Here is a 26,159-nt window from a genome sequence, read left to right as displayed (position 1 = left end):
CCCGTGTAACGTGATAGGATTAGTTCCAAGGGGGGGGGGGGGGGGGTTAGGAACTAATATAACTTTTTCGCTTAATAATGCTGACTTAATTGAATGTTTGACGATTTAACGTAGTTTCAGGTCAGCAAGGCTGAGTGTGGTGTGAGACAGCTTTAATCAGATGCTGACTAGAGCTGTTTCAGTTGTGAGTTGGGAAGTAACACTTAAGTCAGTTTTCAACTCAGCACTCAGATTACTCAGCTTCAGCTTGTACAGATTATTTACTGAGTAATTTTAAGCAAGCAACACATACATATATATATATATATATATCAAGAGAAAGGGTTAGAAGTTACTCAGCAGACTTATCCTGGTTCGTCCTCTCCGCCTACGTCCAGTCCCCGGAATCCGTCCGAGCTTTTTCAATCCTCTACTGAGCTCTTTAAAGGTAGAACACAAACCTTTTACAATAGCAATTGAGTATGCAAGAGTACCGTCCTCTATTCGTCTACTCAATCCTATCTACCACTGAATACTATAACCAAGTACTCAGATTTTCTCTACCACTGAGTACTATAATCGAGTACTCAGCTTCACCTTTCTAACCTTTTACAAATGATAAGAAATTGTTCTTAACACAACAAAGAACACTTTAGATGACTGAATCAATCTAGACTTTTACACAATGATTGGAATTTGGCGTAAGAGCTTGCTTTTTCTTTTCAGAAAACTTCTATTTTGGATTTTGACTCAATGAAGATTTGCTTTTTCTGTCTGTATGTTGTGTTGTATATGTGTGTGATCCAAGTGATGATTTGCCCTTTTTATAGCAATCTTGTGGCTTCAATGATTTGAATTCCGACATAGCCGTTGTGGGAAGAACGATCTTCTTCGTCATCACGTGGTCAGCTTCTAGAGCTGTAGGCCAATCCTGTCTTCTGTTTTTACCAGGAGCCAGGTTTGCCAGATTCGTCTTCTTGTGCCAGGTTTGTCTTCTTGCGCCAGATTTGTCTTCTAGCCAAAAGTAAGATGGTCCATGCATCTCGAAAAGATCCTTAAGATGGATTTTCGAGGCTTCTGATTTGTTTCAGAAATTTGCCAGACCTTGTCTTCCAAGTTAACGGATCATTTATGCTGACTTGATTATAACTCAGCTTGACTCAACGGCTTCGTCTACAAGCTTTTCTGAAGAAGACATTTCTTTAGCAAAGCTGAGTTGCTTTCCACTCAGCTTTTGCCGTGTGACTTGCCTATGCTGACTTTGTTCTATCTTTCTTTTATAGACTCACAGTTCCTGTTCTCGTTAGTTAACTTACTCAACATTGAACAAACACATTAGTACAATTAAATCAAAGCACTTAAATTTAATTGTTTAATTATGGGATTAACTTAAATAATTTTGTCAAATCAAAATCATGTGAAAAGGTGTTTCAACACTACCCTCTTTAAAGCTTAAGTTGGAAGATTAGGGGGTTGGGGACATAAGACAACTTGGTTTTTGGAAGCATATATGACTTCTCACTATAAAATGAGACATTGGGAGCCATTTGAAGACACACCAAGCTTAAGCTTAATTCTTCCCCCTCTTTATGTTAATTTTTGATTCTTCTCTTCAAGAATCACTTGTATTTGCTATTGTAATTGTTGTTGTTGTTGTTGTTGTTGTTGTTTTTGTCCTAAGTTATTGTTTATGCAAAAGTTCATCCAATAAAAATAAGTTTCAAGTCACCGAGGAAGTCCGTTTGATAATCGTCATTATGGTTTCTTCTAAAATTTAATCTCTTTTATTACTATGAATTTCATTATCTATCTTTCTAAGGTGAGTTTTAATCTAACCATGGGCTAAAACCCCCTTAACTAAGGCTAAAAGTGGATTTTAACCTTAATTATATAGTAATCACGTTTAACCTAATTAGGCCATATTTATTATTTTAAAAACCAACTTATGATTCTTAATGCTTGTTGGAGATGGACCAAATCCCAACTCGAATATAATTAATCGTTTATATTGGTCATGATTAAATTGATTAATCGAAACTCATAAGTTGGACATAATGACCATTTAGTGTGGCTTATTGATTTTTCAAGGTTTTTCATGAATCTTATTACTATCTTAGATTTATTACTTTAGCCGGACCAAAGTGAAGTAATAAACCAAAGGTTTGGAACTAAGAAAACCTAATGTTTCTTTGGATTAATTACTTTAGCTGAACCAAGGTAAAGTAATTAACCAAAAGTTTTTTTATCAAAAAAAAAATAGCCAAAAGTTTAGAACTAATAGCTCGAGAGGTTTCCTTGAATCTTAATTAATCACTTTAGCTGGACCAAGATAAAGTAGTTAAAAAGGTTTAGATTTAATAAAATTTAATGCTTCTCTAGATTAATTATTTTAGTCGGACCAAGGTAAAGTAATTAATCAAGAGTTTATAACCAATAACTCGAGAATCTATTATATTAATAAGAAAACTCGTCATCTTAAAAATGATAAAACAACTTGAAAAAAGGTTAAGTGTTATTATCAAGCAAAGAAGTTAAGTGAAGCTAAAAGCTTTAGTTTTTTCCATTATAAGTAATCTCTCACTTAATTTGTGTAATTTTCATCTCACTTGTTGATTAAGTCTTAGTTTGGTTACCTAACAAATTCCCCTTTTCAATTGTTTAAATAATAGTAAATAAGAAAAAAGATTAGTAATTATGATCAATATTCTCGTGGGAATGATACTCTACGTTCACTTTATTACTTGATACACGATTAAGATGCATTTGTCTTCACAAGCATGTGTACGCAAAATACGCATCAGTAAGTTACCATTTGATTAGTTTACCTTTGTATGTTGCACAGTCGTAACCTTTCGTTTTTTAATAGGCATTGGCATTGGTGGATGAGGTGATTCATCAATATAACTCTTTGGATCGACATTATGCGATGCTGGAAATTAGGTTAAAGAGGACACACCAGGAACTTGAAGCCTCTAATTTCCATATGTAGGAGCTCGAAGTGGCAGAGTAAAGCTTTGTGGCTTCCTCCCACCAAGTGGAGGAGCTGGAAATGGAGTTGAGTCAGGTCCGGGCAAGCACAAGTTTGGCGAAGAATTGAAGAAAGTTGAGACCCGAGTAGAGGAAGTTGCTACTTCAGCTGCTCGGGCTTGGAAAGCGGATGAAGCTGCTCGTGCCGGGGAGCATGAGACTTTGAGTCGTGATGGCCGCACATCCAACCTAGAGTATCACTATTATCTTCAGATGGAGATGCAGACATTTCTTGAATATATTATATGCATATATCACCCCTCTAAGTATCAGAGCTCATATGATTGACATTCCAACTGGTTGCAAAAGGAAAACCCTCTATGTAAATAGATATATGGATGTTCTTATTTATCCTAACCTAGAAACACATATGGTTAAAGCCTTTCACGGAGTCCCTTTTGTTTCTTAGAGAATTTATTCTCTTCCGAGGACCATAATTTGTCCAGTAACAAACATGTTTTTTTCCCTCATAGTAGGGTGCTAGAAGGATTGAAATATGGCTTCAATTAATGGGAGGTCCAAATCCTCGCATATGTTTGTGCAGTCCACCAATTCTAGCCAAGAGTCAGGGGAGATTTGGCCAGGGCACAAATTAAAATCCTAGAAAATGTCTTGATGCTCTTCTTATGGCAGAATGACCTCCATTGTTTGAAGTTTTGAATACTTATCACACAAACCTATAAGTTTCTCCTAAGAAATCAAACAGGGTTGGTCCCAAAACTTAAGATTCGATTGCCTAGCTATAAAGGGTTTTGATGTTTCCATAACTTTTATGTCACTTAGAGTGGATTCTTCGATTTGTTCTTGAGGCTGTGGTATGCGATTTTTTTTTTTGCGAAACAAGGGTTCCATAAATTGAAAGAAAAAGAAAGGATAAGGAAAAAATCAGTTACTGTCAAAGAGGAAGACTTGGAATACAAAAAACTCGAGGAAGCAAAGGAAAAATGCAAAACACGATAAGCACATTAGGAAAGGAAAATAATATTTTACTCTTTTTATATAGACACTTGGACTTAGAAAACCGAACTGGCGGCTAGAGGATATCATTACTCTTACATAGTGTTTAATAAACCTCAATTAAATGCCTCGTTATTTTCAAAATCAATGCTTCAATGATCAAGAGCTTCAAAATGACAACAAGGTTAAGGTTACGTGGTGTTCATTCATTGTGATGTCATGTTAATTTAGAAGTACATATCACTCGATCACGTGCTACACTAAACCTCTCTAATCTCCCACGCTTTCCTAATACTTGCATGTGTATTTCAGAGTAATAAATCCCATGCGCGTGACAAAAACAAGGTTTCATTATCACTGCCCCTAATATTGAAGCACTTATTACATCGCAAGCTTGGACCCTTCGGTCCTCCATGACATAAAGGGTCCGAAATAAACGATTTTTAGAAATGTAACAGAAGGGAAGCTTATCCGACGCCTTAAAAGAACTTTGACACTCTAGAGGGGGAACATCTAATGATAGGCAAATAACCGAACATGACATGTGGACCAATCACGCGTCCCAACCAAGAACAAATGATGGAAAGTAACTGTTTGGGCACATGGAGCAATGGAATGCGCATGCTGATCCTCAATAGCTGCCGTTCTGCTTTACATGGCTCACAGTTAGCACACGTCAACTCAAAATGGTCCCACTAGACAACGTACTTCCAACGTCTTATCTACACGTGTCCCGAACGTAACTAGGTATAAAAACCGATGCTTTTTAAAAATGTCTCTCAAACCTTATAAATAGAAAATGAAGTTGGTGCAATGCAACTATTGTACAATACTTATAAACTTTAAAATTCTATCATTCTATTATCATTCTATTATCTTCAACCTCAAAATTCTAGTAACTTAGTTATCAGAGTGAGGTCGTCGGAATACGAACTCTTTTTAACATTTTTCTCTCATCGCATAGTATCTGTATTCCAAATAAAGTTGGAGGGATCCTCACTAAGCTTTCCCATATTATTATCAAATGAAATGTGTATTAAGTGATGGTTTATAGTAATTTTATTGGAAAACAGTTTTTTTTTTCTTTTAAAAAAATGGAGAGAAAAATTGAAATAAGAAATATGAATTGTATAGAAAAGGTCAAAAATCTCCCAAGTGGAAACCAGTGAATAGTCATGATTTGGTGGTCCTGCTTAGGGGTGCACGTGGTCGGTTAACCAGTCCATTAAGGTTAATTCGGTCGGTTAACCATTTAATCGGTTTTTTAAAAACACTAACCGTACACTAGTCCATTAAATTTGGTTAACCACTAATCGGTTAACCAATTATTTCGGTCGGTTAACCTTTTATTTCGGTTTCTAACCATTAGTAAATAAAAAGAATAAAAGAACTCTAATTTTTATTGTGAGATAGACGACGGGTCAATGGCGAGTTGAAGAGATTAACTGCGGAGATGGAGATGTACGTGCATTATCATCCATCAGTTTTGATTCTGTTAAATTGTTTAGTTCTTATATCAAATCTCCGTCTAAAAATGTGTTAAACAACAATTAAACGGATAGAAAAAGGCAAAATGTCCCTAATAAAACTTATGGCTATAAAGTTTTGGAAAACAAGTAAAATTTTTTTATCCTTGTTTCTACATCCAAAAACATTAAAAAAAAACTCGCATAAACTGAAATTAGAGAGAGTAACAAATTAACTGAGAGTTATTTACATATTTTCATCTCATTTGATGTTAATATTTGATAGAAGGACTAAACCATTAAAAGTGAAAAAATTTAGAGACCTTATAGTTAAATAGTGGATTGATTAATGAGTTATGAAAAACTATTGGGACTAAATAATTATTTACCCATATAAATAAATTTATTTTTATATTTTTTTAATATTTAATTGAGATTCAGTCGGTTTCGGTTAACCGCGGTTTTTGGAATGAAGAAACCGTAACCGTAACCATTAACCATTATTTTTAAAATTAAAAACCGTACACTAGTCCATCGGTTTCGGTTAACCTTATTTTCGGTTTGGTTTCGGTTTGGTTTTTCGGTTTTTCGGTTTTCCGGATTTTTGTGTGCACCCCTAATCCTGCTGCACCCTACAATACCCCAATAAAAACAATTTATTTTTTCTTTTAACAAATACCCAGATGCCTATTTTCCTAATGTAATTTAATGATTTTGTCTTTTAAGGTTGACTCAAAAGTTACAAAATCCTAGTAATTAATTTAACTGTTATTCTTTTTTTACCAATTTTATTCTTAATGTTCGAGTTTTTTTTTTTTTTTTTTTTTTTTTTTTTTTTTTTTTGTGTGGGTACTTTCAATAATAAAGTGGTTGTAAAAAATCAAAATTTAGATTTTTTATGGAGATATTTTTTTATAAAAATTAAAATAAATGCTTTTGAATAAACTTGCATGTATATTTATTATTTGGATAAAAACCAAATTTAACATCTAACATTTTAAGAAAATGGAGATTCAGCTTTAACATATATATGCGCGTAAGATCAATTTCAACTATATATTATTAAAAATTAAAAAAATTAGTTCGACTGATATTTAATTGTCACTTCAAACTTTCTAAATATCAATTATGTCTAAAATATTTAATGTATTACTAACAAAATTACAAAATGTTTGTTAAAAATTAAAATACTAAAAACTAAATATGCTATATATAAAATTAATCACAATTTTTTTTATCAAGCTGTCTAAAATATTTACCATGTTATTAATATAGCTACAAAAAAAAATGTATAAAACTGCTTCAATTTATCGATAAACTTGTTTGAAGGTAAGATGTAACAGTTAAATAACATTCAAACTAATCTTTTCAAATTTTCGATAGGACATGACTAAAATTAATCTTGTTTGGAAACGCTAGTGTTACATTATACCATTTCATACCTTAAAACTATATTTACACTTTCCTTATCATGGTTAAATTTAGCTAGTCTTTATCTCTTTATTATTTAGCTAGTAGTTCGTAGTATTAACTAAACAACGAATACTACGAGAGATAGTTTTACCATCAGAAATTAAGTGTCCGTTTGTTTTCATTTTTCAGAATCGTTTTTTTCCTTTCAATACTAAACAAGGGATAGAAGTGTTCGGTAAAATTCCAAAACAACTTTTTTTACAGAGAAAACAATTAATATCTACTACTACCTATCAGCAACAACAACTAAAACAAACAGTTGTAATTGAAAAGGAAAAATTAGTTTTTTCTCGAATCAAATTTTCAATATTTATTTATTTTTATCAAATTTGATTAATCAGTTGGAAATTATTTAGAGTAATATTTCTTTTTAATTAAAAATATATTAGGAAAATTCATGGTTTAACCAAATTGAAGTCCATATTACTCAAGTGGGTCAAGGCAACTTTAATTAGTTTTGAAAAAATAATTAAATAATAATTAATCAACAATGACAAGCTGACAAGAACTTTGGCGGGATGTCTCTTTTCTTTAATACCAAATTAATTATCTTCCCCCTTAATTAATCTGACAGCACATATTTCACCTTCAATCTCACCTTCTTAATCTCCTAATTAACCCTCAAATTTTCCAATTAATCTCCTTAATTAATAAGTTTACTGCTTAATTACGTAATTAGTAATTACACGTCACTCTCACTCTCATTCAAATCCCAACAACCAAAGAAAAAAAAAAAAAAAACACACAGAACAACAATAGACTTCACTTCCTTTCAATCTCTCTCTCTTCTCTGTCTGAACCTTCTCTGTAAAGATTCCCCTGTTCTCGCTTCCACCTTAAGCACCTGCAGATCCGTCAAATGGTACCTAACTCCATTTTTTATTTGTTTTTTACAGTAAAGAACTCTCCTTTTTTTGCTTAATCTTCAAAACCCCATGATCTAATTTTTCAACTTTTTTTGGGGATTTCTCTGCATTTCGATTTTAATTGAACTACAAAATTCCAATCTGGTAAAAAATTCCCCTTTTTTAATTTATTTTTCTTCTGGAAAAGCTTTCGTTTAGTAGACTTTATAGGGATGCATTTCCTTTTTTCCACATTTAGCTAGACATTTGGTTTTTTGGATTCTTATTTACTCTTTCCTCTTTTGTGTCAGCGATTTTTTCTTTTTTGACCTCTTTGCAGTGAAGCGAGTTTTTTTTGTCGTTTTGTGAAGTTGAAATTCAAAAATTACTGTATTATTGTAGGTTTTGGATCCCAAGTGTGTTCTTTAGTGGGCATTTTGATCCTCTTCTCTGGCTTCGGCGTTTTTGCTCAGTGGAGAAGGTATGAGCTATAGTGTTTTTGTTTCTTTTTAGCTTGAATTTTTAACTTCTTCTTCTTCTTTTTCTTTGGTTGGATCTTGTATTTGTGGTTTGTAATTTGGGGGATTTTACTTGTTGATGTTTGAATTTACTGATTGGTAGTAGTTCACTCCTTGTTTTGATTGAAACTATTGCTGGGACTTCCATATCTGAAACTCCGATCCAAATTTTCTTCTGCATTTATACTTCTGCTGTCGAATTAGGTCACTCTGTTTTCTGTTTGTGTGACTGCAATTGACTGTTAATTTATGTGTGGTTTACTTTTGGTTGGTGTATTGACCCGGTCCGGAGGGATGGGGATAAGATTGGGGCATGAATGAACTGAATAACACATCGAAAATGGACTGGGAGTGACTGAACTATATTAATAAAATGTGTTTCCATGTAGACGCTTTTTAAAGTCGTACTATCTCCATGTGTTGGTTCAAGGACGAAACAATTAGAAGCTCATGGGCTTGTAACGATTCTGTCCTGAAGGGGTGGCACTAACCTGAGCAAGTAGTGACCGGATGGGGGCAGTAATGAAGTGAATCCAATATCGAAAATAAAGAGAGAGTGGCTGGATTATATTAGTAAAGTGTGTTTCCAATACATGTAGACGTTTTTTAAAGTCGTGAGGCCCTAAGTTGGGCCAAAGCGGACAATATCTTGGTATTGGACCAGACTTTTATAGTTGGTCTAATGAATGCTGCTGTTAAGTTTTCTAAATGAAAGTGTTATTTTGCTTTTATCAATATTCCAATTTCTTTCTTTCAATGTCATCTTTTTAGATTACTGAATATACCTTACCTTTTCGGAAGTAGTTATTGCTGAGTTTTTTGGACATCATTACAGTCCTCCATGGTTGCAATGCACTTCATTCATCACTGCTTCCAACTGGGATTTCATGGAAACTAAAGTATCTTTGATTTTACTAGTGATTCTGGAAAATCTTATTATGCTCCTTACTGTTATGCAGCTCATGATCGATTAGTATTTCTGCAATGTCGAGGATCACTAAATGGAAGCTCGAGAAAACAAAAGTAAAAGTGGTTTTCCGGTTACAGTTCCATGCTACACATGTAAGTGTGCTCTCAACAGTGTTTGAAAAACATGAACATGGCTGAGCATTGCATTGTTAATACAGTAGGATTATGCCATTATAAATTTGCTTGAAGAACTTCATCAAATTCCATTTATTATCTTATCTCCCTTACATGTTTGTACAATAGGATTTATCCATATCCATGTGTCTGGTGTGTGTGTATGATAATATAATCTCGGGAATGACTAAATTTCATACTTCTTGATGTGTGATACAGATTCCACAATCCGGATGGGATAAACTTTTTATATCTTTCATTCCTGCTGATTCTGGAAAAGTTACAGCGAAGACAACCAAAGCCAATGTGAGAAATGGGACCTGTAAATGGGGAGATCCCATCTATGAGACTACCAGACTTCTGCAAGATCTTAAAACGAAGCAGTATGAGGAGAAGCTCTATAAACTAGTTGTGGCGATGGTATTAAACATCTCTTTATAGTGTCTCTATACCTTTGCAAATGATAACTGTATACGTAATATAATACTTGCCGAGGTAACTGTTTTTGACCGGAATTTTATTGATGGGCTTCAGGGCACATCACGTTCCAGTGTTCTTGGTGAGGCTACCATTAACCTTGCTGATTATGCTGATGCATCAAAACCTTCTATCACTGTTTTGCCTCTTCATGGTTCTGATTCCAGCACTGCTTTACATGTGAGAATTTCAGAATCTCATTTTTCTTTCGGATAATTCTTTAGAAAGCTAGTCTATTGACGCTGTTGTTAATGAGAAATTTGATGGTCCGATTTTTTTCAGGCTTTTTTTTTGGAATAATTTTCATGTGTATTGTATTTTATAGAAAAAAAGTATTTATAAGCCCTTTGATCTTTTCGATTTTTATTGATTGAGCCCCTGATCTTTTAATTTGACACATTGAACCATCAATAAGTTATAATCGCACATGTCAAACCCCTACTTGCCAAATTAGTTAGCTGTGAACATATAATTCAGTTAAAAGAGCGTTACCCATTTCATCTGCGTCTAAAAGTGTATTTTTTACAGTTCAAAATAATGTTTCTAGAGTTTCTTTATAGATACATCAGGCTTAAAAAAACTACTTTCACAACTCTTAAAAATGCAAATTACGAATGCAAATGAAATGCACAACACTCTATTAACCGAGTTTTATGTACAAAGTTGAATTTTTTGGTTATCATCAATGGCTTAATCAACAAAAATCGAAAAGACCAAGGACCTCAAAATGTTTTTTTTTTCCTATTTTGCATGACATTGTTTCCATACATGTATCAACATTTGTCATCTGTTCCCAGGTAACTGTCCAGCTGCTTACTTCGAAAACTGGTTTCAGGTAATTCTCTATGCTTGTAAACATAGTGTTTTATCCATTTCCATGACTTACTCGTGATTATAATGATTTCAGAGAGTTTGAGCAGCAAAGAGAACTTAGAGAAAGGGGATTTCAGGCTGACCATAATACTTCTGATGAATCTTCTGGTCGAAAAGTATCTTCTTCAGAAGAGACTATGAGAGATCAGATGAATAAGGTTTGACCATGTCTCTTCTTCGGACACGCCTTCCTATTTTTCACATGATAACTGATCTTTTATCATCTTGTGCCGATTCTGAAGACATAAGCTAACAGATATTACTAAAAATGTATGTTCACATGAGTACACTCCTGAATCTATATACTTAACTATAGCGTGCAAGATCTTGCTTCCCACATTTTCTTCTCTCTAGATGATTAGAAGTCCATACTTGCTTACGTTTACATGCTCTGTCTTGGTTACCTGATTCTAATTTTGAGAAGACCAATTTTAACAGTGTTGATTAACTTTAGGTCTTTCGGACTCGTGATTAGGATAGAAGTTCTTGTCAACATGCTAACATTTCTCTGCCCTCTGTTATGTCGTATTACCAAAGACAATCGATGGTGTCTCCTAAATAATAAGTGTACCTTAAAACTATAGTGGATGTCTAGACTTTGCCTGAATTAGGATGAATGGCTTTTTGTTGTTCTTCAAAGTCCTATAAACCTATGGGCGCTTGTCATTTTTTCAACATGTTTAAACAAACAAATCTTTTGTCCTACTATTGTTCTTATGTTTATTGCGAGGAACCAATTGACCTAAAAGCTTAAGTTGATAGGTAAGGCCCGATAATACTTTTTATCATTATTTCTGACATACCCCGTGCAGCAAGCGTGTACAACACGAGGCCATCTTATCATGTGTTGAAATTCCATTAACAAATGTAGTTGTCAGGATTTCAACCTCGGCCATTTGGTCTAAAGAGTATTTGATACCATATCAAGGAACCAACTGGCCTAAGAGCTTAAGCTGATAGGTAAGGCCCAAGAATATCAATTATTATTAAATCTGACAATCAAATGAGTAAAGAACAATTTCTTTATAAGGAAATTCATGTTTAATAATTACTAACACGCCTCACTTACCCCATGTTTGTGAAATGCAATTATGATTTTCGAATAAATGGGTGGAGATTAAAAGACAAAGTTACAATTTCATTCTGAAATTTGTTGGATTCTATATAGCTTAAGCACATTATACAAATTTGTCAAAGGACTTGATCAGACAATACTAGAAAGAGTGAAAGTATAGTAGAATAGAAAGAATGCATAGAATAATAGAAAGAGTAAAAGTATTATTTTAGATTTGATGGAAATAATACAGGAGGTGCTATTGTTTTTCATAATATATATTTATTTCTCCCATTTTTGTAATTTCTTTATTAGATATTTATCATTTACTGCCTCATTATAGGTAAACTCAAGAGTTAGGTTTTCAGAAAAATCCAAGGATCTTGCTTCAGTTGGGGAAGAGGTGGGGCTAAATGAAGAATATGCAGATTCAGCTGTTGGATTTGATGGTTCTTCCAATACTTCAGAAAGTTTATATGCAGAGAAGCAAGAAACCTCCAGCAACCATGAAATTGATAGCCTAAAGAGTACTGCCTCTGGTGATCTAGCTGGAAGCCCCCAGCCTGACAAAGCAGATGCATCTGATCGTCGGTTTTCAGCACACACGACCACAGATTGGGTTCATGGCTGGAATTCAGACCATTCATTGGATAATGAATTGGCAACTGCTAATGAGGAGAATAATAGGCTTAGGGGAAGCTTAGAAGCAGCCGAGTCATCTATTAATGAGCTTAAATTGGAGGTAAGCTCATTGCAGAGTCACGCCAATGAAATAGGTCATGAAGCACAGCAATTTTCTAAGCAACTTGCTGCTGAGATGGTTTCTGGGGAGATGCTGGTAAAAGAGGTATCTATTCTGAAATCAGAATGTTCAAAGTTGAAAGATGATCTTGAGCAGCTAAAGGTGACAAAACTATGCCCTTCAATTGTTAGTAGAGAAGCGATTGGGGCAGACCAGGTTCATACGCTTCAAGATATAATGTTCAGGTGGACAAAGGGGTTTTTGGCCATGGAGGATAAGATAAGAGAGCTTCAAAATAAGACTTGCTTTGGCTACAATGAGAGGGACCTCAGATTCCTTCACTCAGATATTGAGGCGTTACTTAGCATCTTGCAGAATCTCAAACAAGGAAGTGGACTTGCAGCTTCCGATCTCAACTTACCCTCTGAAGGAGGAAGCTTGAAGGATATCAGAGAAATAGTTTCACATCAAAATGGCCAGTGTGCAATAGGGACAGGATTAGATTTGGATGTATATCAGCCAGAGTTTGGCATGCTTCATTGCCTCAACTTACCTGGCTTGATGTCTCATGAACCCGATGCTGTAGATGCAGCAAATGTTATGAAGGGAAAGATTTTTGAACTTCTAAGGGAGTTGGACGAGTCAAAAGCAGAACGTGACTGCCTTGCAAAGAAAATGGATCAGATGGAATGCTACTATGAAGCCCTTGTCCAGGAACTTGAGGAAAACCAAAGGCAGATACTGCGAGAGTTGCAAACTTTAAGAAACGAGCACTCGACTTGCTTGTATACTGTGTCCTCCACCAAGGCTGAGATGGAGTCAATGCATCAAGATTTGAATGACCAGATTTTGAGACTTGCCAAGGAAAAGCATGATTTGGATTCTCTCAATAAGGAGCTTGAAAGAAGGGCTGTAACTTCAGAAGCGGCACTGAAAAGGGCACGCTTGAACTATTCTATAGCTGTGGAACAGTTACAGAAGGACCTTGAAGTGCTTTCTTTCCAGATTTTGTCTATGCATGAGAATAATGAGAACCTTATCAGGCAAGCCTTTTCAGATCCTTCACCACCAAGCAATCACAGGGTTGATTCAGGGGAACGTAAGATGAAACTTTTGCAGTTTCAGAACCAATCTGTTGGAACACAGAAACAGCAGTTGGGCGAAGATATTCATTTAGATGACTTGAAGAGATCACTTCACTTGCAGGAAGGGCTGTATCGGAAGGTTGAACAGGAATTCTGTGAAATGCATGTTATGAATATGTACTTGGATGTGCTTTCAACAGTACTTCAAGAAACCGTGCTTGGTGCGAGAGAGGATGCTAAAATCACGAAACAGAAAATGAATGAGCTTGAGCAGCAGCTACAACTTTCAGCTGAGTCGAAGGAGTTAGTGATGCAAATGCTTCGGACTGCAACGGATGAAGTTCACTCTCTTAATGCTAAGTGCAATGATGTGGCTCTACAAAACCAAATTTTGGAAGCAAATTTGCAAAATATGGTACACGAAAATCATCTATTTGTGCAGAAGATTGCTGAATGGGAGTCTCTGGTGATGCTATACAGAGGTTATGAAAACAGGTACGAGGCATGTGCTGCGGAAAACACAGAATTGACATTTTTATTGGAGAAGAAAACCCTAGAAATCGGGATTCTTCAAAATAATAACTTCTCTTTGCAGGACGAGTTGAAAGCTGCCAAAATTGAGTTTGATGAGTTGTCTTCAGGAAAGGAAAACATGCAAAGTTTCGTCAACTTCCTGCAACATAAATTGCAGATCTTAATCTCTTCCTACGATAAAATTAGCAGCCTATTGCCTCCCATGAGTGAGTCTGAAAGTCAGGATTTGCAGTCCGAGGACTTAACTGGAGTTGTGGCAAGATTAGAAGAGCTTCAACATAATGCATGTGAAAAGATTCTCCAGCTTGTGGAAGAGAATAAACGAGTAATGCATGAAAGAGATGCTGTGCAACTAACCATTGGGGTGGCTGAATCAGAGATTGCATTGATGAAACAGAAGTTAGAGCATGAAGTGCGAAATATGGCTGATAAATTGGATGCATCAAACATGGTGACACAGAAGATTCAGTTAGACATGGAGGCCTTGGCTAACAGAGTGGAGACTAATAATAAATTTGAAGAAAAATATACACAGCTGCACACTGAATTTTTCTGTGATCTTGATCGTTTGGAAGTTCAGCTACAAGAAATCACTTCTAAGAACATGGACCTTGCTCATGATATTTCAGCCTTAGAGACTGTGACAGCAGCAGAACTTACAAAGGAAAATCACGCTTTGATGTTCTCCGTACAGGCAAAAGATGAGGAATCTAGCAAGCTTGCATCAGAACTAAAGAGCTTGAAAGAAACTTTAGAATCTCTGCATGATGAAAAAAGGGTTTTGATGGTATGTTCACAAGATAAGACGGAGGAGTCTGCTCAGCTTGCTAAAGAGTTGAGCAGCTTGAAAGAAAGCTTATCGTCTTTGCGGGGCGAAAACCAAGCTTTGATAGTTTCTTCACAGGATAAAGCTGCAGAAGCTGTCAAGCTTGCATTGGAATTAAACAGTTTGAAAGGACATTTGCAGTCTATGGATGATGAAAACCAAGCTCTGAAGATAGCATCACAGGATAAAGCTGAAGAATCTACCAAACTAGAATTGGAGATTAGTGGTTTAAAAGAAAGTTTGAAGTCTTTGCACAATGATAAGGAAGCATTGGTTACATTGTTACAAGATAAAGTCGAGGAATCTGCCAAACTTGCAGTGGAGTTAAACCTTATGAAAGAAAGTTTGCAATCTCTGCAGGTTGAGAAACAATCTTTGATGTCATCATTACAGGAAAAAGATGAAGCATCTGCCAAACTGGCATTGGAGATTAACGATTTGAAAGAAAGTTTGCAGTCCCTGCATGATGAAAAACAGGCTTTGGTTGCATCTTCACAGAATAAAATGGATGAATTGACAGATCTTACATTGGAGCTAAACTGTATGAAGGCGAGTCTCGAATCACTGGATGATGAGAAAAAAGCTCTGATAGCATCTGCACAAAATAAAGCCGAGGAAGCTTCTAAGCTTGCGTCAGAAGTACACCGTTTGGAAGAGAGTTTGCAGGCTCTGCATGAAGAGAATCAGGTATTGATGGCTTGTTCACAGGAGAAATCCAATGAAATTGATGCTTTTCAGTCAGAGCTAAACAGTTTGAGAGAATCGTTGCAGTTTTTGCGCAATGAAAATCAGGCTCTGATGATGTCTTCACATGATAAAACTGATGAGTCTGCCCAACTTGCATTGGAGCTGAACAGTCTGAGAGATAGTTTGCGATCTTTGAATAATCAGTTGCATGGAGAGAGAAGCTTGAGAGAGAGTCTAGAAAGTAAAATGGCAGACCAAGCTTCCCAATTGAATGAGAAGGAGAACGAGTTGCTTCATCTCCAGAAGTCAGTATCACATCTAGAATCTGAGAAATTGAGAGTTTGTAATCTTTTGTCCAACTATGAGGAAAGCCTCGAAGTTGCTCGCAAAGCATGTTCTTCTGTTCCTGGTCTCGAAATTGAGATATATGAAATGCTTGAGCTTTTAATATCCACAGATGTTAGGCTGATTTTCACAAAAACTCAGTATGAAGGTATAGCTGAACAGATGGTTTTTCAGCTTTGCTCCTCAGACAGGGATCTTGCTGAATTTCAGAAGAAGTATAGCGATACAGAAACAGCTCTAAACTGCTGTCTTGCTAGTAATACATACCATATTGAAGAGAATGAAAAGTTGTTGACGAGTCTCAACTTTGTTAGATCTGAGTTAGAGGCGTGTATTACTGAAAATAAGTCACTTCGTGAGGCGAACTGCGTTACAAAAGCTGAGCTAGAGGAAAACAGGAACCGGGATCTTAATGTCACACTTCATCATTGTGAGGAAACAAGTCAGCATTCTCTAGAGGTTGAGAGCCTGAAGCTCATGCTAGTGCATTCTGAAGAAGAGATTGAAAATCTGGTGCTCTCCAATGAAGAATCAGAAGTCAAAGTTTTACTACTCAAAGCGAAATTGGATGAGAAGCAAGGTCAGATAATTGCTATACAAGGATACCGTGATGAACTAAAGAAACAGTACAATGAGATTTCGCAGAGGCTTGCTGAACAGACTATGAAGACAGAAGAGTTCAGAAACTTATCTATTCATTTGAAGGAGCTTAAAGACAAGGTGGAAGCTGAGTGTGTCCAGGCTCATGAAAAAAGCGAACCTGAAGCATCACCAGGAACAATGCAAGATTCGTTGAGAATAGCATTTATCAAGGAGCAGTATGAAACAAAGCTTCAAGAACTGAAACACCAGTTGTCCGTCTCGAAGAAGCATAGTGAAGAAATGTTGTGGAAGTTGCAAGACGCCATTGATGAGATAGAGAATAGGAAAAGATCTGAAGCATGTCATCTGAAGAAAAATGAAGAACTAGGCATCAAAATATTGGACTTAGAGGCCGAGTTGCAATTACTGCTGTCTGATAAACGTGAAAAAATGAAGGCTTATGATCTGATGAAGGCTGAAATGGAATGCTCATCAATTAGCCTAGAGTGCTGTAAGGAAGAGAAGAAAAAACTTGAAGCTTCTTTGCAAGATTGTGAGGAGGAAAAGTGTAGAATTGCAGGCGAACTTACTCAGATGAAAGAACTCCTGGAGAATTCCAAATCGATTCTCGATCTTGAGGTACAAAATAATGGTTCCTGCATCGATGACCCTTTATGCGACGAGAAAAGGAGTGTTAATGGGGTTTCTACAAGTTGTAGTTCAAGTTATTGTGATGAAGTTGATCAAACAAGCATTCTTATGAATGTGCAACCCAAGCAGGTAATCACTATTTTCCTTCAAGTTCTAAATTGACTTTTCCTTTTGTCCATTATTTCTTACTTTTGCTTTTTGATTTTAGATATGCGCATCTACTGTATAATTGGTTTGATCAGTACTATCTCACAAGTAGATTTAGCATTTGCCGAAGGACGCCAAAATATGCACACAATCAAATTTCTTAAGTTAGAATAGTTTTCCCTTGCTGATACATCAACAATGAATGAGAATTTGTTCTATCTCATACTTCTATACGCTCATTATTTTTACATGATACGATTACGACATGCACATGATTATATATGATACAAATGCAACAAAAATGATAGTCGTGTCTGACGGGTTGTCTATGTTAATGGTGTCATTGAGTCAGAAATTGACAGCTCTAGTAAGAGTGGTCTTTAACTACTTATCTGCATAATCATTTTCAGGATCATCTTGCTGCGAATGGAATTCGGAATCCTACGAAGTTTTCATACAGAGACATGAAGCAATCGGGTCTCATAAATGATCACTTGAGAGCTGAAAGTTTAATGATTAGTATGGACAACTTAAGTAATGAGGTATGCATAATTTTATTTCTCAAGGCATGTGAGGAATATATTATAATCTGTCAAGCATTGTCTAGCATGATATAGAAATGCCTAATGCATATAAAAAAATGTGCAATAATGGTAATCTAAGTTTAGCTAACATCTGATTTGTTCTTTATGTAGTTGGAGAGGATGAAAAACGAGAATTCGCTTCTACAAGATAATGATCTTGACGTAAAATTTCCTAACTTGCAAAGTGAACTTCTGCAGCTACAAAAGGTAAATAGATTTTCGCGTTCTGATTTGGGGTGTCAAAACGGCTATCATGTTATGTAGTCTATATATTACACATGATTGTATATGATATAAATGACACAAAAATGATAATCGTGTCAAGCGAGTTATCTAATTGTGTTGTGTAAGAAATTGACAGTCCTAATTCTGACCACGTGTTAGTTCCCTTCATCTGGAATTTTAAATTATGTACTACTTTCTCAGGCCAATGACGAACTTGGAAGCATGTTTCCATTGTTTAGTGAATTCTCAGGGAGTGGCAATGCTTTAGAAAGAGTGCTTGCTCTAGAAATGGAGCTTGCTGAATCACTGCAGGCAAAGAAAACTTCAAGCATTCATTTTCAGAGGTATGCTATACTTGAATCCTATAATCATTGGTAGGAGCATTGGAAATCATCTCTAGGGGTGGTAATTCGTGTATGTTAGTCGTGTTAGTGTCGTGTCAATTATCAGGTTAGTGTCTATTATTACATATCTCACATTGCTTAATTAGAGAGCTATATAGCTCCTCCTAATATATGTGTGACAAGACCATCCTCCTCTTTTGAGATTCCTTTTGAGGTGAGTTAGGCCTTATGAGTCAATCATAACCCAACTAAAAAAAATTGTGTCATAAATGTGTCAATCTAATCGAGTTACTGTTGATTTTATGTCGTGGTCATGGGTCACATTTAACTTTACTACAAATAGTAGGATATAGTAATACTTCTATATATTTATGTCGTTTTTGGATTAATTGGTTTAACCATGACCATCCAAAAGTTTGACTCAAAGTCTATGTAACAAACCATTGACCACTAATATCATGTCGGGTTCGTGTAATGTAGTCATAAGCCGTGTGTAAATTACTACCTCAGTTAAGGATGATATGCAAAACTATGGGAGCTTCAAGTCGTGTTCGAAGGTGACCATTATAGCTTTATTATTCTTATGAACTACGGTAACGTGTAAAAATATGAAGATATAATAATAATAATTTCAGATATTTGTACCATTTTCGAGTTAGCAGATCAACTCTACTCCAGCCCAGAAATTTGCGTGTCAACCTAAAAATGACCCATTACCTGTTTAATAAAACATTAACCCACTAAATTTCATATTGAGTTCGTATCGTGTTTGATATAGTAACAGGTTCATAACTGGGAAGATGAAATGGCTAACATTTATATGTAATTCTTCTGGTCCAGTTCTTTCTTGAAACAACACAGTGATGAAGAAGCAGTATTTAAAAGCTTTAGAGACATAAATGAGCTGATCAAAGACATGCTGGAAATCAAGGGAAGATATTCATCTGTAGAGACGGAACTGAAAGAGATGCACGATCGCTACTCTCAGTTAAGTCTTCAGTTTGCGGAGGTCGAAGGCGAGAGGCAGAAACTCATGATGACTCTCAAAAATGTCCGCGCATCCAAGAAAGCCTTACAATTGAATCGGTCTGCATCAGCGTCGCTGGGGGATCATTCATTGTAGTGTTAACCTACTGTATTTTCATATTTCCAGAGTCTCCGAAATCAAGAAATTGCAGCTTGCCTTGCCCCTAGCAGCAACTGTAGACTGGCGGCAGATTTTCATGGTGAAAAGCCAGATTGCAAGTGCAGTTTTCGCCTTTTCGGATATCGGACCTTGTAAAGAGAGGTCAAGCTTAGAAGCAGTTGTATTTAGTGTAAATAAAACTGTAACATTATGACATTTTGATAAAGTGTTGTAATTCATTATTCTGTATAGTTAATCCAATTCTTGAAACACAATTTTGTTTAATCACATCAAGTGAGAGTAGAGCAAATTTCTTAACCCTTTTTTATGCTTTCTAGGCAGAGCAGGTTTCTGCTGCAGGATTTAGAGTGTAAATGAATAAACTGTACTATTTGTCCGACCAGCGAACACGACATGAGATAGGTGGCAATATTACTTATAATTAGCGAATTGGAATTTTGTTAAATGAGCATCGGGTCAAGTTTAGGTTGATCCGATAATGACACAAAAGATCTCCTGGCCGGATCAGAATTGACTCATTAAACATTAACCTGCCAATAGACACGATAAAAAACGACCCATTTACACGAATTGCCAATCCTACCTATCTGCAATTGCTTTAAAGTGGAGTTATCTACTAAATATATTTCACATGTCACTGAAAATGTGGTAAAAAATTATTTACTGTGCCATTCTGTAAGTATTCTGATTACAACAAATCAAAATGAAAAAATCATTCTTCCTATGACACCCTTTAGTCTTCTGTTCTTCACTTTTTATTGTTTTTTTTTTTCCACTCTGTTGGTTGAAGAAACTCTTCATCAAATGAACTTCCATTATCCATTTGCAACTAGTGAAAGAACTGTGAAGTAATTTAATAAGGAAACCCAAAGCCAAATGCAACAGAGCAATCTCGGTCACTGAACAGAAGCTTGTGTTTCTGACGTGTAATGCTTTTTTTTCCGAATCCACGGTATCATTTTCGAACTGCATTGTGACTTTCAACCATCAGATTGACTTTCTAACTAGGATAAACACCGGCTTGAGAAGAAGCATCAGTGATATTCTTACACATAGCTATAAGATTGCACACGCGCAACCTGCTGTCTTTTTAGAATTTTTCCGCAACTTTTCTGAGAAAAATAAACCAAGTGTTAGATCTTTAGGTTGCACATTTTTGTTTCATTCTCGATACACACACAATGCACACCATGAAAACTATCTACAAATGCTTGCTTACCCTTGTCCCTTATTCGAGACGAGGAGGAACATGATGCTGATGAAAAGACATTGATTATGCTGTGAATTTAAACAAGTTTGCTAGGAACCACGAAAACAGTATCCTTGTGAGTTGTATTTATCGAAGATTTCAATTTTCGACAGAACCATAGGACGTGAACGGAGTGGAGTCACTATGAAAAAGCCTATTTTACATGGCATACACAAGGTCATTAGCATTTCTTGTAAATTGACATTAGCTAAAAGAAACTATGAACCTAGAAACCATGTCTGTGTTACCTTGATCAACTAGTCCAATTTTAAAAGAAAAGAACACGAATATCTATTGGAAGAATGGGATATAAACACGTGCATCATAGTAATATAAAACACATGATTACCGCTGTTTTTTTCAGGCATGGGAGGGCGAAGAACTACGTGCATGGTAATTACACCTCCGGGAAGCTCGCTGACCGGAAGTCTGGACTCGGCTAGAGTCTTATTGTTTTCCAGTATCTTGCCACCATTGATGAGTTTCACATCATTTAGAGCCCTTGGACCATTTTCTTTATCTGCAACTCATTAGAAAATGAAATTCAATTAGACACCAATGATTTTGTAATCATTAAACCAGGTTTCCCAGATTTTTTTATTCTTCGTTTTTGTAGGGATGACAAAACAGATAATCGTTTCATAAGACATATATTCATGATTATATATCATATAGATGAGACAAAAATGATATTAGTGTTGTCGTGTCAGAAATTGACAATTTTTGGCCTGCCTGACTATATGTGCTGATGCAAAAAAACTCCTATTTAGAATCTAAAACAAGCTTCAAATTTACAGCAAAAAAGAAGAAGGAAAAAAAGCATCTTTAGGCCCATGATCTTTGTTGGTTAAGCGCCTAATCTTTCAATTTCACACATTGAGGCTTTGATCAACTATAATTATACATATTAAGCCCCTGATTATCAGAAAAGTTAGTTCTGAACATTAAACTTAGCTAAAAGAGCATTACTTATTTCAGATGTGTCCATTTTTCATAGATTGAAATTATATCTATATAGTTTTTTGTACAGCTATATCAGACATGTAAAAAGCTGCTTTCGAGGTGTTAAAAAGTATAATTTCAATTAGAAATAAATAAATAACGATCTTTTAACTGAGTTTTCCATTCACAACCAACTTCCATTGTAACAAGGGGCTTAATGTGTGCGCTCATAATTGACCGAGTGCTCAATGTGTCAAATTGAAAGTTTACAAATACGAAATGGCTTGATTGGGATCCCCTTAACAGCTTGAACAAGGAAAAATGAACAACTGACAACAATATGATCAAAATTCATCTATTTTAGGTCTAAGATTTTGTTAGTTGGTAAATAGGGAAAGTACAAAAAATATATTGTGTGCTATTATGCATTTGTAAAGACGTTTATGTAGTTTAAAAGTTTACGAATACGAGTTTGAGGTTTTCTCCATTTACAAAGATTAAAATTTTCACTAAAGTTATTTTTGTACTTATCTCAAGGCAATATTTTAGTGCATTTCTCAGTGTTCAAATCAAACAATCTAAGGAAAAGCAATTTCTAGGGATTTCATCTGCAATATTTACTGCAGAGGTGAACTAAAATTGGATAAATGAACTGTTGAATACTCAGAAAAAAGAAAAAGAAATTAGAAAGAAGGATTACATTTTGAAACCCAATCATCGAATCAAAGATCTTATCATAATGATCTTTGCTAATAAGCAAATCACAACAAACAAGAACAAAACGTAAAAATTCAAATCCAACTGAAATCAAACAGTAATCTGAAAAAGTAAAGACAAATCCCAGATCAATAAAAGTCCAATCGCAAAAAATCAATTCAAGATGCAAAAAAATTAAACACAGAAAGAAGTCCAAACCTCTTGGCCACTGAGCAATTATCTTCTCTTTGAGAGTGGTAACTGTGGTTGCCGGACTGTATTTGCTTGGCCCTATATCCGTACCATCTGCTAACCTGAATTTGAGCTCAAATAAATTTTCTCCTGCCATAGATTATAATTCACTTTTCCAAAACCCTACCCCCAAAATCAATTTCCCATACTACAGCTTTTCAACTCTCAAAAAGATCCGATTATCTTCGTTATCGACCCTCTTTTACAAAAAATTCAGACTGATATGACAGCAATTCCACATCGGAAACAGTGTATCCAAATTGAAAAAATAAGATCGAAGTGATCTTTAACATAGAATCTGAAAAAAGAAACAGATTTGTGAGATTATGATCCAATTTGATTGGTATCTATATATCTATACACGGCGATTGTGCGGGTTTTTGAGTAATTGATGAGAAATACGAGAGAAAGAAGAAAGGAAGGTATTGGATTTGCTTGATGTAGAAAGGAAGAAGGAAAGAGAGAAAGGAAGCAATGGGGAAATTTTTCAAAGGTTGTGGTTTTACCTAACTGAATCTAACTGAAAGTTTTCAATGATAATTTAATGTAACACTTTGCCTTGATTATAAAGCAATTTACTCATATTAATCCATTAATCAATTGGTATAATAATAATAATATTTTCAAGTTATTAATTGCCGATTTTTTTAATACAACGAAAAGCTCAATTAGTCATGAAAGACAAATAAAACAACACAAAACTAAACATATGATGTTACCATAACAAATAAAACAACACAAAACTAAACATACGATGTTACCATAACAAAACTAGTCAATCAATAGGACTCCTTATTGGAGATTTTGGCTCGGAAAGTCTTAAAGGACCAGTCAAGAATCCACTTATTACAACAATCATGCACGATCTTGTAAATCATGGGCCTAGTGGATTTAAGGGGCGACTCTTTGCCAAAAACACAGGTCTCCGCAAAGTCGTAAGACCATGTATGGGGGCTGAAATCAGACCATAGACCCTGGTATCCGGGCGCACGTTCATCTATCAATAGGTGTATAAACCCATAATCATCTTCTATAGCTCGATCATAGTATAAATAAAGTAAGAATAACTCAAGGTACACTACTTTATTTATTCATTAAACTTAAATCTTAGCTTTGATTTACTGTTATGTTCATCCCCAAGTCTTATCTCAAATTAGCTCAGAGCGGGTAAGATAGACAACTGACCCCTTTGACATTGTTTCTTTCCAATTGCAGGCTTCCAAGTGGACTTACATGGTTCAACCACATCAAATTGGTGTGGTGAGCGTGGAACAAACACAACAATGACCCGCTTAAGTAGTTCCATTCAACTCCCATCATCTAGTGCACTCTCTGTGTTTGGAGTTTAGATTACGGACAAAGAAAAAGCACGCCGACAGTTTTAGGCCGACCATGATCTAGCTTTGGAAATGACGGAAGATACGGAAGCATTAGATGCCTAACATCAAAGTCTCTTAGGCACAATCTCTTGACGACTGATATAAAACCTGGGATCTATCCACGATGTTGTAAGTGTTATGCGACAAGAACACGCCTTTCAAATGGAAGAAGTTAAAGAGAAGCTGAAGATAGCAGAAGAGACTATTAGGTACATAAATAAACATGAGAATACCAACTACTCATCGAACACCACATTGTCCGAAGCTGTCGTCGTCAGCGGGACGGATCACCAAGTGATCGATTAAGAAATTTTGGCGCCCAGTTAAGGGGAAGAGAATACGTCCCAATAAGACACCTCAAGTTCAGAACTCCCCTTACATGGAAGGCAAAGAATGCCAATGAGCAGTCCCTCGAAAAATCGACCTGTGGAAGAGAAGAAAGGCGACCTTCCCCGAATAGGAGGACCACATACTCAAATCGTAGAAGAACATGACACAGATCCGTCGAGTCCCGATCTATCAGTTAGGAAAAGATAATCGAACCTAAGACTCGTAATCGATGTGTAGGGCTGTAATCGAGCCGAGCCGAGCCGAGCCGAGCTTTGGCCTGTTCAAGCTCGGCTCGCTATAAAATTAACGAGCTCGAGCCCGAGCTGAGCTTGCTATAAAATTAACGAGCCGAGTCTGAACCGAGCTTTGGCTTTCTCAACGAGCTTGAGCCGAGCTTCGAGCTTGTTTCGAGCCCAAAATCCTCTTTTGGACTTGGTTCATTAAAAAAATTATCTAACCATGAATTGTTTGTGAGTAAATTGTTAATTATATTTGTGAAGTTTGCTCGCAAATAACTCTTTAATTGTGTACATAAACAAGCTCACAAACAAAGTTAGTGAATAAATAAACAAGATGCTTGCTAATAGTTCGTCTATTACTCATTTATTATGTTTGTGAACGAACTCATCTAATAGCAAATGAAATAATATTAAGTTTAGATATTTGTGGTCTAACACAAAACTATATAGTTTTCTACAAAACTAAAATTTGTTCATAAATGTTCTAATCGAGTCTGCTCGCGAGCTTTCGAGCCGAGCTTTGGCCTGCTCAAGCTTGGCTCATTTACGAACCGAGCCAGTAAATCGTGTTCACGAGCGGCTCGTTTACAAATCGAGCCAAGTCGAGCCGAGCTTTTATCGAGCCGATCACCGAGCCGCTCATGAGCGGCTCTGTTCATTTACAGCCCGATCGATGTGCGCCCAAGGAAAGGAACCTCCCAGTAAAAGGCGAGGATTCCGAGGCCAAGTTTTATGCTATCTATAAGGAGAGAAAGAACAAAAAATCACAAACAAAGAAGAAACTACAAAATCTACCACAGTAGATCAATAAAACAAATTAGGATTAATTATAAAAAAACTACCATGTGGTTTGATCGATTTGCGAACCGGTACCTGTGATATTTTTTTTACAAACACAGCCTTGAAGTTGTCACCGTTAACAAAATCGCGGCAACTAATTTAACACTGTTAAATCATATAAGCAATTTTGAGTTTTTTATTTTATTGACTTTAACGTTTCTTCTTTTTCTTTTTCTTCTTCCAAAGGAGAGAGAATGAAAAAAAAAGTAAAAAAAAAAGTAAAAAATTCGTTGAAAATACCCCTGTGCCATGTTACATAGTTAACTTTTTCCAGCCAGTTGCCTTGATTTTGTTAACGGTGACAACTACAGGGTTGCGTTTGTGAAAAAAAATACCACATATAAGGTTCAACAAATCGACCAAACCACATGGTAGTTTTTGTAATTAGCCTAAAAAATTATTCAATAAAAAAATAAAAAAAAAAGTTTATCTTCCAGTTAAAAAGTAAAAAAAAAACCGTCAAAAGAAAAAGAATATATTTAATTTTAAATGATTTTTTCTTTTATATTATTTTTTACTCCATGTTTGGTTTTATTTTAACATAATTAATTATTTTAAATGATTTCTTTTTTATTTTTAAC

The 26,159-nt window shown here is 35.6% G+C and overlaps 2 protein-coding genes across 6 annotated transcripts; one reads left to right on the top strand and one right to left on the bottom strand.

The window, feature by feature from the left end:
* Positions 1-7,649: 7,649 nt before the first annotated feature.
* LOC136235801 (sporulation-specific protein 15) lies at positions 7,650-19,918 on the top strand. 2 transcript variants are annotated; one of them, XM_066025833.1, is made up of 12 exons: positions 7,650-7,764; positions 8,150-8,228; positions 9,225-9,327; positions 9,568-9,768; positions 9,883-10,005; positions 10,623-10,660; positions 10,733-10,856; positions 12,096-17,333; positions 17,762-17,893; positions 18,047-18,142; positions 18,362-18,504; positions 19,345-19,918. In XM_066025833.1, the coding sequence occupies exons 3-12, from the start codon at positions 9,250-9,252 to the stop codon at positions 19,625-19,627; spliced, it is 6,456 nt and encodes a 2,151-aa protein (XP_065881905.1). In that variant the 5' UTR covers positions 7,650-7,764; positions 8,150-8,228; positions 9,225-9,249; the 3' UTR covers positions 19,628-19,918. The 2 variants fall into 2 exon arrangements, with proteins under 2 accessions (XP_065881905.1, XP_065881906.1); XM_066025834.1 differs by lacking the exon at positions 7,650-7,764 and adding an exon at positions 7,819-7,912.
* Positions 19,919-20,248: 330 nt separating this feature from the next.
* Positions 20,249-23,326, bottom strand: LOC136201027 (membrane-anchored ubiquitin-fold protein 3-like). 4 transcript variants are annotated; one of them, XR_010673644.1, is made up of 5 exons: positions 22,758-23,326; positions 21,250-21,420; positions 20,871-21,054; positions 20,702-20,763; positions 20,249-20,617 (listed from the first exon to the last, which is right to left on the bottom strand). XR_010673644.1 is itself a non-coding variant. In XM_065991568.1 (4 exons), exons 1-3 carry the CDS (start codon positions 22,885-22,887, stop codon positions 20,708-20,710), a joined length of 357 nt encoding a protein of 118 aa, XP_065847640.1. In that variant the 5' UTR covers positions 22,888-23,322; the 3' UTR covers positions 20,249-20,617; positions 20,702-20,707. The 4 variants fall into 4 exon arrangements, 2 of the variants coding, with proteins under 2 accessions (XP_065847640.1, XP_065847639.1); XR_010673643.1 differs by having other exon boundaries at positions 20,249-20,763; XM_065991568.1 differs by lacking the exon at positions 20,871-21,054 and having other exon boundaries at positions 22,758-23,322.
* Between the last annotated feature and the right edge of the window lie 2,833 nt (positions 23,327-26,159).

Source organism: Euphorbia lathyris, chromosome 7, assembly GCF_963576675.1.
Source record: "Euphorbia lathyris chromosome 7, ddEupLath1.1, whole genome shotgun sequence".
Taxonomy (NCBI): domain Eukaryota; kingdom Viridiplantae; phylum Streptophyta; class Magnoliopsida; order Malpighiales; family Euphorbiaceae; genus Euphorbia; species Euphorbia lathyris.
Note: the sequence above shows the minus strand (reverse complement) of the source record. Positions and strands in the feature narration are given on the sequence as shown.

Bases quoted from the DNA above. Each gene is read 5' to 3' on its own strand.
- LOC136235801 (XM_066025833.1), top strand. From the start codon at position 9,250: ATGTCGAGGATCACTAAATGGAAGCTCGAGAAAACAAAAGTAAAAGTG. The intron at 10,857-12,095 runs GTTTGACCATGT...GCCTCATTATAG, and splicing joins TGAGAGATCAGATGAATAAG to GTAAACTCAAGAGTTAGGTT. The intron at 18,143-18,361 runs GTAAATAGATTT...CTACTTTCTCAG, and splicing joins AACTTCTGCAGCTACAAAAG to GCCAATGACGAACTTGGAAG.
- LOC136201027 (XM_065991568.1), bottom strand. From the start codon at position 22,887: ATGGCAGGAGAAAATTTATTTGAGCTCAAATTCAGGTTAGCAGATGGT. The intron at 21,421-22,757 runs GTTTGGACTTCT...AATGAGTTGCAG, and splicing joins AATTGCTCAGTGGCCAAGAG to ATAAAGAAAATGGTCCAAGG. The intron at 20,764-21,249 runs GTAATCATGTGT...TATTTTTCTCAG, and splicing joins CATGCCTGAAAAAAACAGCG to AAAAGTTGCGGAAAAATTCT.